At 48.9% G+C, this 14,912-nt stretch overlaps 1 protein-coding gene and 1 long non-coding RNA gene across 4 annotated transcripts in view; one reads left to right on the top strand and one right to left on the bottom strand.

The window, feature by feature from the left end:
* Positions 1–216: 216 nt before the first annotated feature.
* ankrd27 (ankyrin repeat domain 27 (VPS9 domain)) overlaps positions 217–14,912 on the bottom strand; it is a 36,363-nt gene continuing 21,667 nt past the window's right edge. Inside the window, exons 15-30 of the mRNA XM_047033504.1 lie at positions 9,938–10,020; positions 9,187–9,302; positions 8,854–8,946; positions 8,570–8,767; positions 6,636–6,692; positions 6,308–6,424; positions 6,084–6,128; positions 5,866–6,000; positions 5,534–5,728; positions 4,683–4,802; positions 2,314–2,487; positions 2,110–2,203; positions 1,881–1,959; positions 1,368–1,440; positions 755–1,200; positions 217–355 (exon numbers count right to left, since the gene is read on the bottom strand). Coding sequence (XP_046889460.1) covers positions 217–355; positions 755–1,200; positions 1,368–1,440; positions 1,881–1,959; positions 2,110–2,203; positions 2,314–2,487; positions 4,683–4,802; positions 5,534–5,728; positions 5,866–6,000; positions 6,084–6,128; positions 6,308–6,424; positions 6,636–6,692; positions 8,570–8,767; positions 8,854–8,946; positions 9,187–9,302; positions 9,938–10,020 — 2,164 coding nt within the window. The remainder of the gene's footprint in view (positions 356–754; positions 1,201–1,367; positions 1,441–1,880; positions 1,960–2,109; positions 2,204–2,313; positions 2,488–4,682; positions 4,803–5,533; positions 5,729–5,865; positions 6,001–6,083; positions 6,129–6,307; positions 6,425–6,635; positions 6,693–8,569; positions 8,768–8,853; positions 8,947–9,186; positions 9,303–9,937; positions 10,021–14,912) is intronic.
* On the top strand, positions 10,328–13,009 carry LOC124477231. Of its 3 annotated transcripts, XR_006957098.1 has the most exons (5): positions 10,328–10,952; positions 11,432–11,552; positions 11,973–12,135; positions 12,282–12,474; positions 12,970–13,009. It is a non-coding gene; the product is annotated as an uncharacterized LOC124477231 (long non-coding RNA). The 3 variants fall into 3 exon arrangements; XR_006957099.1 differs by lacking the exon at positions 11,432–11,552; XR_006957097.1 differs by having other exon boundaries at positions 11,432–12,135.

Genomic DNA, 14,912 nt, shown 5'->3' with positions numbered 1-14,912 from the left:
TGTCATAGGTAAGCAACAAAAAAAAACATCTACAAAATCAAAGTGACGTTCGTATGGAGTTTAATGACCATGTTTTGCATCCCTTTTTTGTGAAGGAAGAAATAATGAAGAAAAAAGTGCTTTGAAAATTGATGTCAGAGAAACTGAGGTCCTTCCTAAGCAGTTCCCTAAACCAGGTGACCATGTTGGCTCTGGTACCCCTGCAGGCTCGGTGCCTCAGGCCGTCTCTGACACCAAGTCTTCCTTTTCTTTGGGTGGGTTCTCCTGCCAGTTCCACACAGGCAGGGCGTCTGTGTGCTCAGAGAACAAGAGGACGTCTTCCTTTCCCTCTTCCTCTCCCTCTCCGTTCATGTTGCTGGGTGTGTTAGAGGGAAGGGGCTCCCTGGGTAGTTGTGTGTCAGAGGGCTGGTACGGTGTGTGTGTAGGGGAGTGTTCGTTGGGTGTGTGAGAGTGTTCATTGGGTGTGTCTGTGTGAGAGGGTTCGTTGGGTGTGTCTGTGAGAGAGGGTTCGTTGGGTGTGTCTGTGAGAGAGGGTTCGTTGGGTGTGTCTGTGAGAGAGGGTTCGTTGGGTGTGTCTGTGAGAGAGGGTTCGTTGGGTGTGTCTGTGAGAGAGGGTTCGTTGGGTGTGTCTGTGAGAGAGGGTTCGTTGGGTGTGTCTGTGAGAGAGGGTTCGTTGGGTGTGTCTGTGAGAGAGGGTTCATTGGGTGTGTCTGTGAGAGAGGGTTCGTTGGGTGTGTCTGTGAGAGAGGGTTCGTTGGGTGTGTCTGTGAGAGAGGGTTCGTTGGGTGTGTCTGTGAGAGAGGGTTCGTTGGGTGTGAGAGAGGGTTGGTTGGGTATGTCTGTGAAAGAGGGTTCGTTGGGTGTGTCTGTAAGACAGAGCTCGATGGGACTGTCAGTGACGTCTGTGTGAAGGATCTGGCTGGACGGGTTCATAGCAGACAGCTCCTCAGGTGTATGGGTCTGGACCTTGCCACCATCTGTTTGCCAGTCCTGCACAAAGGGGTCACCTGCGTGGATTCCCCAGTGTGGGGAGGGAGGCATCTCAGGGTCCACGGTGTGACAGCGACCCAGGGGTCTGGCCCTGTCTCCGGCCCTGTCTCTGGCCCCCTGCACGGGGCTCCCTGACCGGCTGAAGGGCCCACAGCTCTCCAGGGTCTCCCCCCTCCTCAGCTTGCCTCTCTCCCCTCGGCCATCAACCTCCTGGGGAACAACACACCAGGATGGACGCCCGGAGGACCAGATATCAGCTGGCTTACATCCAAATATGAATAAGTTCTGCTACAAACAACAACAACAGCAGATCACAGGGTGGGGTGAGGGGTGTGAGGGAAAGGTGAGGAGTGTGAGGGTGTGAGGGGTGAGGGTACCTGAGGGCGAGCAGCGGAGGGCAGAGAGGGAACACTTCTCTCTCTGGGAAGACCTTTCTTCATATGCTGGATCCTAAAAACAAACGTCATTCACATCACTTCACCCAGACGCCGTTATCCACAGCGAGGTGTAAATACTGATCCGCATCAGGAGGGTCAGTTCTAACAGTGTTGCGGTCGGACTGAAGAAGCGGTCTGTGATCATGTAACAGGGCCACGCCCCCATCGGAGGTACACTCGGCAGACATTCGTCCTGATTCGAACCCTTCACTTCCAACATCTCAAGCGCTAACACTATCAGCTACGCCAACGAAAAGCCAGCTCTTTGCTGGCACGGGTGGCCTGTTACATACTTGAGGTGAGTTTAAGACGCGTACATAGGTTAAAGGAGGACTAGTTTAACCAATCTACCTTGGCTACATTGACATACCACATTGTAAAAGTAACCTTATATCAGATCCCAAACTAAAAGAAGTTAAACGGGAGAAGCGCTTGCTCCAGAGCGTTGTCCACCTGCTGATGGAGTGAGCCAGCTTCTGCCGCCTGCTCTGCTCCTGATCCTGGGGCTTCAGTCTCTGGACGAACGAATGAGCTGGAGAGACAAGACAGCAAGGTTTTACGATAGCACTTATCTGGTGAGCTACCAGGGTCCCTGTTCCCTATCGTGTTGATCCATTTCTACTGCCACATTGAGACAGGAAATTGTGTCATAGCAACAGTAACTGGCAGGAAGCAGTCTTACCCAGAGTGCCCTTTGGCACAGAGAGCAGTTTGATTGGTTCAGCGTCGGGGGAGAGTCCAGACGCTTTCTGAAGAATCCTCAGGATTTCAGTGTTCTTAAAAAATAATGAAAAAAAAAAAGAAGTGACTTTTGATATCTCTTGTCTGAGACACGTAGCTTTATCTGGTGTTTAGAATGTAATGGCTGTGTGTGTGTGTGTGTTACCTTGCCGCCTGTCTCCTGGGCACAGTCCAGGGGGGTCCTCTGCCTGTTGTTCCTCAGGTGGACCAGGGCTCCAGCCTCAAGCAGCTGCTCCACCAGCCCCAGGTGGCCCCCCCTCACTGCCTCATGCAGCGCCGTGTTCCCCTGCTGGTTAGCCAGGTTCACCACTGCATCACTCTACACAGGGAGACACAGTCACTCTACACAGGGAGACACAGTCACTCTACACAGGGAGACACAGTCACTCTACACAGGGAGACAGTATCACTCTACACAGGGAGACACAGTCACTCTACACAGGGAGACACAGTCACTCTACACAGGGAGACAGCATCACTCTACACAGGGAGACACAGTCACTCTACACAGGGAGACACAGTCACTCTACACAGGGAGACAGCATCACTCTACACAGGGAGACACAGTCACTCTACACGGGGAGACACAGTCACTCTACACAGGGAGACACAGTCACTCTACACAGGGAGACACAGTCACTCTACACAGGGAGACAGCATCACTCTACACCGGGAGACACAGTCACTACAAAGGGAGACACAGTCACTCTACACAGGGAGACAGTCACTCTACACAGGGAGACAGCATCACTCTACACAGGGAGACACAGTCACTCTACACGGGGAGACACAGTCACTCTACACAGGGAGACACAGTCACTCTACACGGGGAGACACAGTCACTCTACACGGGGAGACACAGTATCACTCTACACAAGGAGACACAGTCACTCTACACAGGGAGACAGTCACTCTACACAGGGAGACAGCATCACTCTACACAGGGAGACACAGTCACTCTACACAGGGAGACACAGTCACTCTACACAGGGAGAAACAGTCACTCCACACAGGGAGACACAGTCACTCCACACAGGGAGACACAGTCACTCTACACAGGGAGACAGTCACTCTACACGGGGAGACACAGTATCACTCTACACAGGGAGACACAGTCACTCTACATGGGGAGACAGTCACTCTACACGGGGAGACACAGTCACTCTACACAGGGAGACAGTCACTCTACACAGGGAGACACAGTCACTCTACACAGGGAGACACAGTCACTCTACACAGGGAGACACAGTCACTCCACACAGGGAGACACAGTCACTCTACACAGGGAGACAGTCACTCTACACGGGGAGACACAGTATCACTCTACGCAGGGAGACACAGTCACTCTACACAGGGAGACAGTCACTCTACACGGGGAGACACAGTCACTCTACACAGGGAGACACAGTCACTCTACACAGGGAGACAGTCACTCTACACAGGGAGACACAGTCACTCTACACAGGGAGACACAGTATCACTCTACACGGGGAGACACAGTAACTCTACACAGGGAGACACAGTCACTCCACACAGGGAGACACAGTCACTCTACACAGGGAGACAGTCACTCTACACGGGGAGACACAGTATCACTCTACACAGGGAGACACAGTCACTCCACACAGGGAGACAGCATCACTCTACACAGGGAGACAGTCACTCTACACAGGGAGACACAGTCACTCTACACAGGGAGACACAGTATCACTCTACACGGGGAGACACAGTCACTCTACACAGGGAGACACAGTCACTCCACACAGGGAGACACAGTCACTCTACACAGGGAGACAGTCACTCTACACGGGGAGACACAGTATCACTCTACACAGGGAGACACAGTCACTCCACACAGGGAGACAGCATCACTCTACACAGGGAGACAGTCACTCTACACGGGGAGACACAGTATCACTCTACACGGGGAGACACAGTCACTCTACACAGGGAGACAGCATCACTCTACACAGGGAGACACAGTCACTCTACACAGGGAGACACAGTCACTCTACACAGGGAGACACAGTCACTCCACACAGGGAGACACAGTCACTCTACACAGGGAGACAGTCACTCTACACGGGGAGACACAGTATCACTCTACACAGGGAGACACAGTCACTCCACACAGGGAGACAGCATCACTCTACACAGGGAGACAGTCACTCTACACGGGGAGACACAGTATCACTCTACACGGGGAGACACAGTCACTCTACACAGGGAGACAGTCACTCTACACAGGGAGACACAGTCACTCTACACAGGGAGACAGTCACTCTACACAGGGAGACACAGTCACTCTACACAGGGAGACACAGTCACTCTACACAGGGAGACACAGTCACTCTACACAGGGAGACACAGTCACTCTACACAGGGAGACAGTCACTCTACACAGGGAGACAGCATCACTCTACACAGGGAGACAGCATCACTCTACACAGGGAGATACAGTCACTCTACACAGGGAGACACAGTCACTCTACACAGGGTTATGTGTGTGTGTACCTGGATGAGCAGGACTGCGGTGTCCAGGTGACCTCTGAGACAAGCCTGGATCAAAGGGGTGTTGCCATAGTGATCCTTCTTGTTCAGCTTGGCATTGCACTCCAGCAGTGATGTCACTACCTGCAACACAGCATCATCATCATTCCCTAGCAACAACACGCTCCACACGTCACATGGGCACCAGCGTGCATCAACAGGACTGTTCAGGAGAACGCAGGGTCAGCGTCTCACTGCTGCCATGCTAGAGATCTCTTCTTTATTAGCTCCAGTTGACCTCTGACCCCACGGGTCCACCTAGGAGCTCTTCCACTAGGGTCGGTATTAAAGCTGAGGTAGATCTAATGACTAACCAGGTTGACCTAACATTTACACTGACAGAGCAATGAGTAGCTTCCGTTAGCTTGCAAGCTAACTTAGTGAATTATATTATCACCACAGATGATGGTTTCATGAAACACAAATGTTGTCAATAGGATGGTCTGGTTTTCTACATCCGGTGATAACCAGCAGGTTATCCCCAGCCCTGTGATAACCAGCAGGTTATCCCCAGCCCTGTGATAACCAGCAGGTTATCCCCAGCCCTGTAATAACCAGCAGGTTATCCCCAGCCCTGTCCTGTGATAACCAGCAGGTTGTCCCAAGCACTGTAATAACCAGCAGGTTGTCCCCAGCCCGGTGATAACTAGCAGGTTATCCCCAGCCCGGTGATAACTAGCAGGTTATCCCCCAGCCCGGTGATAACTAGCAGGTTATCCCCCAGCCCGGTGATAACTAGCAGGTTATCCCCCAGCCCGGTGATAACTAGCAGGTTATCCCCCAGCCCGGTGATAACTAGCAGGTCTTCCTCCCACCTGAGTGAGGCTGTTCTGGCTGGCCAGGTGGAGGGGCGTGGCTCTGTGGCGGTTGCGGCCGTTGACGTTGGCTCCGTGGCGTGCCAGCAGGGTGACCAGGGAGGCGTGGCCGTGCAGGGCAGCTACGTGGAGGGGGGTGAAGCCATCCTTGCTGCTGCTGTTCACACCCACACCTCCAGCCTGCAGGCAGGCCAGCTGGGGGCACAGGCAGGAGTCACACACACACACACACAGCACACACCAAACACCTCGTCACACACACACACCTGGTCACGCACACACACACACACACACACACCTGGTCACGCACAGCTGTGTGTCATATATCAGACCTTCTGAGTGGGGGCACAGCGTGGGCACTGGCACAGTGGATGACACAGTTCTGTCTGAGAGAGCATCTCCGCATCCTCCTCCTCCTCCACCTCCTCCTCCGGCTCCTCATCCACCCACTCCAGAAGGTAGCGCACCTACACACACACACAGGGTTTTAGACGAGGTGTTAGGACAACACAGTGTTGTGTTAGAGGTTTAGAGTGCCAGTAAGACTCACCATCTCTATGTCGCCGTCGGCAACAGCGCGAAGCAGCTTCTCCACCTGCACATGACAAAGAGATGAAAAAGAAATACTTTTTCGAAATAACTGATGTGTTTTTCCCCCCAGCAGGGTTCCCCCAGGAGGGTTCCCCCAAGCAGGGTTCCCCCAAGCAGGGTTCCCCCAGGAGGGTTCCCCCAGGAGGGTTCCCCCAAGCAGGGTTCTCCCAGGAGGGTTCCTACCTGCCGCTGGCGGCTCCTGTCTCCCTCCGGCTGGGCGTCGGGGCTGAAGGAGGAGCAGCTGGACTGGGACGAGCGTCGGCTGCCAGAGTCTGAGACTGGGGGCGAGCGGCCTGGGGACTGGCCACCAGGGGGCGACAGAGAGCTACATCACACTGGGACCAGTGCCAACACTATCACATGCATCCTACACTCCTTCCTGCACACACGTTATGAGTAGGCTCACTAGTCATAACTCATTCTCACTGCATTTGATGGATAATGATCCCTAAACCTGATTGTTCTACAAAATGAAAACCTAAAACCATTAAAAACTTAAGATGTGACTTACAGTATTTCTCTCTGTTTGATGGGTTCCATTGCGCGTCGACTCCAACAGAGTCAGAATCTGCAACAGAGACAAACCCGTTAGAAACTCCTGGTCCTGTACAAACAACACTTGAACACTTGCATTTAGTACACATTAAAAAAGAAAAAGCATTAGTTCATAAATTATAAAAAAGTATTTTGCTCACAATCAATATTAATTCATATAGCAAAACAACTAAACCAAACAGGCTTCCAGCCATCCTGGTGTTCAGGCTGCAGCAGCACAGTGAGGCAGTGAGGCAGCAGCTCAGTGAGGCAGTGAGGCAGCAGCTCAGTGAGGCAGCAGCACAGTGAGGCAGTGAGGCAGCAGCTCAGTGAGGCAGTGAGGCAGCAGCTCAGTGAGGCAGCAGCTCAGTGAGGCAGCAGCACAGTGAGGCAGTGAGGCAGCAGCTCAGTGAGGCAGTGAGGCAGCAGCTCAGTGAGGCAGTGAGGCAGCAGCTCAGTGAGGCAGCAGCACAGTGAGGCAGCAGTACAGTGAGGCAGCAGCACAGTGAGGCAGCAGCACAGTGAGGCAGCAGCACAGTGAGGCAGCAGCTCAGTGAGGCAGTGAGGCAGCAGCTCAGTGAGGCAGTGAGGCAGCAGCTCAGTGAGGCAGCAGCTCAGTGAGGCAGCAGCACAGTGAGGCAGCAGCACAGTGAAGCAGCAGCGAGGCAGCAGTACAGTGAGGCAGCAGCACAGTGAGGCAGCAGCACAGTGAGGCAGCAGTACAGTGAGGCAGCAGCACAGTGAGGCAGCAGCACAGTGAAGCAGCAGCGAGGCAGCAGCTCAGTGAAGCAGCAGCGAGGCAGCAGCTCAGTGAAGCAGCAGTACAGTGAAGCAGCAGCACAGTGAAGCAGCAGCACAGTGAAGCAGCAGCACAGTGAAGCAGCAGCACAGTGAAGCAGCAGCGAGGCAGCAGCACAGTGAAGCAGCAGCACAGTGAAGCAGCAGTACAGTGAAGCAGCAGCACAGCGAGGCAGCAGCACAGTGAAGCAGCAGTACAGTGAAGCAGCAGCACAGTGAAGCAGCAGCACAGTGAAGCAGCAGCACAGTGAAGCAGCAGCACAGTGAAGCAGCAGCGAGGCAGCAGCTCAGTGAAGCAGCAGTACAGTGAAGCAGCAGCACAGTGAAGCAGCAGCACAGTGAAGCAGCAGCACAGTGAAGCAGCAGCACAGTGAAGCAGCAGCACAGTAGCACGAGGCTTGTATAACAGGATCAGACATTAGTTAGGCTGCTATTCTCCCACACTGAGTCAATCACTTTGGAATTCCTGTTTCAAGTCAGCTTAAAAGCTTTAAAACACAAATGACATAAAATCCTGACATAACATCTGTTCCAGTAATTCCTATTCATGTGCAAATTATACTAATTCACAATCTGTGCAAATGATACTAATTCACAATCTGGACAATTTGATCAAACAACCATTTCACATAATCCCCAGTCCAAACTGACTATTGCAGAGACAACAAAACTAAACAAAGATTGGCCATATAAGGTAATCTTCCATCCCATTTAACAAAACTACCGAGACAGCGTCTACCGAGGCAGCGCTCGGAGGCAGCGTCTACTGAGGCAGCGTCTACTGAGGCAGCATCTACAGAGGCAGCAATCTGAGGCAGCGTCTACTGAGGCAGCGTTCGGAGGCAGCGTCAATTGAGGCAGCATTTACTGAGGCAACGTCTACTGAGGCAGCGTCTACTGAGGCAGCGTCTACTGAGGCAGCGTCTACCGAGGCAGCGTTCGGAGGCAGCGTCTACTGAGGCAGCGTCTACTGAGGCAGCGTCTACTGAGGCAGCGTCTATCGAGGCAGCGTTTGGAGGCAGCGTCTACTGAGGCAGCGTCTACAGAGGCAGCGCTCGGAGGCAGCGTCTACCGAGGCAGCGTCTACTGAGGCAGTGCGGGCCTCTTCCTGACCTTGGAGTTGAGAGCGCAGTGCAGGGGGGTTTCCCTGGCCTTGTTGCAGATGTCCGTGCTGGCTCCGTTCTCCAGCAGCACCTGGAGGACCCCCTCGTAGCCCCAGCGAGCAGACACATGCAGACACGTGTCGCCCTTCTCGTTCTGGATGTTGAGGCGGCAGGTGTGGAGGTCGTAATACACCAGCGCCTTGACGCACTGAGGAACCAAACACGAGGAGTTAGGAGAGCAGTGCAGGATGTGTTGGGATCTGACTGGACAGGAAGCAGGGTATCTCCACTCACATCCTCGTGGCCGTACATACAGGCCAGGTGCAGGGGGCTGTTCCCATTGTTGTCCTGAGCATCTGTGTTAGCCTTGTAGTGCAGGAGCAGCAGCTGGACAGAGACAGGAGGAGAGGGGAGGGAGGGAGGGAGGGAGAGAGAAAGAGAGAGAGAGGGGGAGAGAGAGAGAGAGAGAGAGGGAGATGGAGAGGGGGAGAGGGAGAGAGAGGGAGGGAGGGGCAGAGAGAGAAAAGTAGGGGAGGATTAAACAACAACAAATCAATTAATGTTCCGCCAAAGAAGAATGCATCCTTGTTTCATCTTCTGTCCATCCAGGTTGTGTCGTTCCCTCACCGTGACCCCCTGGTACCCCTTCTGGCAGGACAGGTGCAGAGGCGTGAGGGCATGGTAGTCTGTAGCGTTGACCAACGCTCCCTTCGACACCAACAGGTCGATCAATCCAGACTGACCTGCAAGAGCAGACGACTGGCGTTAGAGGAGAGAGTCTGGAGGGTGACAGGGAGACAGGGCTGGGGGGTGAGGGCAGACAGGGGGAGAGGGCAGACAGGGGGAGAGGGCTGGGGGGTGAGGGCAGACAGGGGGGTGAGGGCAGACAGGGGGAGAGGGCAGACAGGGGGAGAGGGCAGACAGGTATTGACAGGGCTGGGGGGTGAGGGCAGACAGGGGTAGAGGGCAGACAGGGGTAAAGGGCTGGGGGGTGAGGGCAGACAGGGGGGTGAGGGCAGACAGGGGGAGAGGGCAGACAGGGGGAGAGGGCAGACAGGTATTGACAGGGCTGGGGGGTGAGGGCAGACAGGGGTAGAGGGCAGACAGGGGTAAAGGGCTGGGGGGTGAGGGCAGACAGGGGGAGAGGGCAGACAGGGGGAGAGGGCAGACAGGTAGAGACAGGGCTGGGGGGTGAGGGCAGACAGGGGTAGAGGGCAGACAGGGGTAAAGGGCTGGGGGGTGAGGGCAGACAGGGGGAGAGGGCAGACAGGGGGAGAGGGCTGGGGGGTGAGGGCAGGGGGGTGAGGGCAGACAGGGCTGGGAGGGGGGAGGGCTGGGGGGAGAGAGGGCTGGGGGGAGAGACAGGGTTGGGCCTCACCACAGAGAGCAGCTACATGAAGGGGGGTGTATCCTCGGTCGTCTCTGGAGAAGGGCGTCACTACTGAGGGGTCGTTCAGCCGCCTGCAGCAACACAACAACAGCTCAGCTGCAGCACTTCACCAGCTCACACTGAAGACACCAAACACAGCTTCTGTTCTCGATTCAGGCCACCGCTTCCTGTTCCAGCTCATTTGAGTCAAATGAAATATTTCACAAACAACACAAAAGGGGAAGTGACCCCACCAGGACACTGGTGCAGGAACATGAAAGGAGAAGTGCCTCATGACAATAATATGGTTCAGGTGTTCTTGTGATGTGTGTGTAGATGTGGGTCAGTGTGTGTGTGTGGCATAGATGCGTGTGTGTGTGTGTGTGTGTAACTGTGTGTTTGTCAATGTGTTTTAACAGGACAATTGGTCCGAATACACACCACACTAGAAGGACATTTTGAATTAACAGGACAGGAGCAGTGTCCTGCTAATTTCGACCAAATTCTAAAAGTGTAGAATGGTTTCTATTGGTCTATTAACCCTAAAAATGCAAAAAAAACAAGATGTCCGTTTAATACATATAAACATGATTTGTGTGTACAATCTGTGTATCACCACAGCGCCCCCTACGGCAGGTTGTGTACTAGCAAGACTTCATGAATATGCACACAGCGTCTTATGCTGATTGGTTGTCTGCCGGAAGGTCCTGATAATTACTACACTGTCCTTCCAATTCAAATCGCTATTTACACAGGGGATGAGTTAGCAATACGATAAAAGCAAAATGTATTATAAACCATGTATCTTGAAATATTGAATGAAATTAACAAAATATTACGTAAGTAAATTGTTTTCTTCTTCCTGAATAAATCAAACAATATGCTCTTTAGAAACGAAAAAGGAATTCTTATTTTGTCATACCCCTCCTCTTCTATCAACGTGGTACAATCCGTCAAGTTTTGCCGCGAAACATCAGTACTTTCTAATTGAACACCTCTCATCCCTGCATGCGTGGAGGACGAGGTAAGACCCATTTAATATTCTTTACACATTTAGGTACATATTGTTATGTAATCTGCTAAAACAATGACTAAAGGTAAATTATGCAGAATGGATTAGGTTACTTGATGTTTGTATGAACCAAAACATCTGATCTATGACAGTTTAGCTAGCGTTAGTTATTAGCAAGTGGCCAGTGACGTGCGGAGAGGTTCTTGGCTGGGGAGGCACGTAGGCATACTGACTCTTTCAAAATCAGATTTACAAATATATTTATTCAACAGAACAGCTGCTTGCACATTGACTAATGGTTATGTTTCATATCCCTAACAAGTAACACTAGCAGGTAGTAGCATTGCTACGAGTATTATGCTAGGTTGCTAGGTAACCGAAGCTAACTAGAGCTAGCTAGCTTCCGTTTTGGAAAAATAACATCTAATATCATTAAATCATATTGTATCCAGTAATGTGTTGTTGCTCAAGTTAACATCTGATCTCTGCAGGAGATGGCAGGAACAAGGCCACAGAGAGCGAAAACAAATCCTAAAGATGATGCTAGTTATTATTGCTCCTTGGGTAAAGATAAGGAAGGGTTTGATGTCAAATATATAAATTCATATAAAGGTGAGTTGTGAGTTTATTTAGCAAAGGTTTCCCGAGTTCGTACATACAAGGTTATAATCTATTTTTAAACTGCACATTAGGAGAATAGATCTTGTAATATGATCAGAACATCTTTCTTATTTCAAAGGAGACAATCAACTGCTCAAAATAGAAGCTGTTATTTTTTATAGTTTATATTTTATATCTTCTTGGGAAGATAATTGTATATCTAGATAGATACTTTATTTAATAATTGTTTATGGATTAATCCACAGAAACATTTTAGAAAAGTTAAAAAATAGTTTAACTAATCACAGAAAGACATCACATTAAATAAATTAACAGATTTTGAGAGAGTTAATAATCTCAATTGCTACTATTTAACAACTCTGCATTGTTTAAAGTTTATTATTGTACTTTGTTTATTATATGTACCTCCAGGTCGGGGTGTGTTCAGCTGCCGGTGCTTTCCAAAGGGAGATTTCCTTATTGAGTACAGAGGGGAAGTCATAAGTAGAAAGGAACAAGAAAACCGATTGAAAGTTTATCATGATGCACTCAAGGTTTTTATGTTTGATTTCCAGTTCAATGGACAACAGTTATGGTATGTGGCTGTTTTAAAGTGCGTTTTTTTCTAAATTTGAATCTTAACACAGTGATGTAAACATTTCCAGACATGCTAACACTAAATATGCTAAATCATTTTCCTTCCGTGGTGTAATTATTCTTATTGCATACTTGATATTTCAGTGTTGATGCTGCCAGAGAGGATGGATCATTAGGGAGACTGGTAAATGATGAAGAGGCAAATCCAAACAGCAAAATGAAGGTTACAAGAGTGGATGGAAGACCCTATCTCTGTTTATTTGCACTCAAAGATATTGGTCCAGGGGAAGAAATCACTTATAATTATGGTGATTCTGACTGGCCGTGGAGAAGCAAGGTATATAGAATTGTAACGATACTGTCAAGGATCATTCTACTAGCTTTGAACACAATTTTAAAGGGTATATCAAGTTGTAGTACAGTGTCAATATAGTCAAAAATATAGAAGTGATGAGCATAGTGCCTAAAAAAGCCAATTTGGCAGAAAGACTTAATCAGACTACACTATTTCAACTTGTTCAGTACTATAATTTTACAAACTGTCACATGTAGATAGATTTATACTGATCTTATATTTATAAATATTAACTGGTATGTGATATATTTGAGTGTCTAGACACCCAGGTCCTGTGTAATACTCAACATGTAAGGTGCAGGAATAAGGAGGACTGAGTTTTGAAATTACATGTACAGAGGAATGAAAGTACATTTAGAAGTGCGCAGACACACAGGTCCTGTGTAATACTCAACATGTAAGGTGCAGGAATAAGGAGGACTGAGTACTGTACATGAGAAACAAACTCTCATTCAGTGATTGTTCTTTACATCTCAGATCTCCAAAGAGATGCCATGCCAGGCTGAGGATGTGGACGCATGCGGATCCTTTTCAGGCAACACACTAGAGGTAAGTTTAATCTTTTAAGGCATATTTATTGTCTAAAATAAAGTCATGAGAATGATATTCAGAAGTATTCAGACACACAAGTACGATGTAACCTTTATATGTAAGGTGCAGGAATTTGGAGGATTGAGTTTTGAAATTACATGTACAAAGGAATGAAAGTACATTAAGAAGTGCGCAGACACACAGGTCCTGTGTAATACTCAACATGTAAGGTGCAGGAATAAGGAGGACTGAGTATTGTACATGAGAAACAAACTCTCATTCAGTGATTGTTCTTTACATCTCAGATCTCCAAAGAGATGCCATGCCAGGCTGAGGATGTGGACGCATGCGGATCCTTTTCAGGCAACACACTAGAGGTAAGTTTCATCTTTTAAGGCATATTTATTGTCTAAAATAAAGTCATGAGAATGATATTCAGAAGTATTCAGACACACAAGTACGATGTAACCTTTATATGTAAGGTGCAGGAATTTGGAGGATTGAGTTTTGAAATTACATGTACAAAGGAATGAAAGTACATTAAGAAGTGCGCAGACACACAGGTCCTGTGTAATACTCAACATGTAAGGTGCAGGAATAAGGAGGACTGAGTTTTGAAATTACATGTACAGAGGAATGAAAGTACATTTAGAAGTGCGCAGACACACAGGTCCTGTGTAATACTCAACATGTAAGGTGCAGGAATAAGGAGGACTGAGTACTGTACATGAGAAACAAACTCTCATTCAGTGATTGTTCTTTACATCTCAGATCTCCAAAGAGATGCCATGCCAGGCTGAGGATGTGGACGCATGCGGATCCTTTTCAGGCAACACACTAGAGGTAAGTTTTATCTTTTAAGGCATATTTATTGTCTAAAATAAAGTCATGAGAATGATATTCAGAAGTATTCAGACACACAAGTACGATGTAACCTTTATATGTAAGGTGCAGGAATTTGGAGGATTGAGTTTTGAAATTACATGTACAAAGGAATGAAAGTACATTAAGAAGTGCGCAGACACACAGGTCCTGTGTAATACTCAACATGTAAGGTGCAGGAATAAGGAGGACTGAGTATTGTACATGAGAAACAAACTCTCATTCAGTGATTGTTCTTTACATCTCAGATCTCCAAAGAGATGCCATGCCAGGCTGAGGATGTGGACGCATGCGGATCCTTTTCAGGCAACACACTAGAGGTAAGTTTCATCTTTTAAGGCATATTTATTGTCTAAAATAAAGTCATGAGAATGATATTCAGAAGTATTCAGACACACAAGTACGATGTAACCTTTATATGTAAGGTGCAGGAATTTGGAGGATTGAGTTTTGAAATTACATGTACAAAGGAATGAAAGTACATTAAGAAGTGCGCAGACACACAGGTCCTGTGTAATACTCAACATGTAAGGTGCAGGAATAAGGAGGACTGAGTTTTGAAATTACATGTACAGAGGAATGAAAGTACATTTAGAAGTGCGCAGACACACAGGTCCTGTGTAATACTCAACATGTAAGGTGCAGGAATAAGGAGGACTGAGTACTGTACATGAGAAACGAACTCTCATTCAGTGATTGTTCTTTACATCTCAGATCTCCAAAGAGATGCCATGCCAGGCTGAGGATGTGGACGCATGCGGATCCTTTTCAGGCAACACACTAGAGGTAAGTTTAATCTTTTAAGGCATATTTATTGTCTAAAATAAAGTCATGAGAATGATATTCAGAAGTATTCAGACACACAAGTACGATGTAACCTTTATATATAAGGTGCAGGAATTTGGAGGATTGAGTTTTGAAATTACATGTACAAAGGAATGAAAGTACATTAAGAAGTGCGCAGACACACAGGTCCTGTGTAATACTCAACATGTAAGGTGCAGGAA

This window comes from Hypomesus transpacificus, chromosome 14 (genome assembly GCF_021917145.1).
Source record: "Hypomesus transpacificus isolate Combined female chromosome 14, fHypTra1, whole genome shotgun sequence".
Classification (NCBI taxonomy): Eukaryota; Metazoa; Chordata; class Actinopteri; order Osmeriformes; family Osmeridae; genus Hypomesus; species Hypomesus transpacificus.
This window is presented reverse-complemented; position numbering and strand designations above follow the sequence as displayed.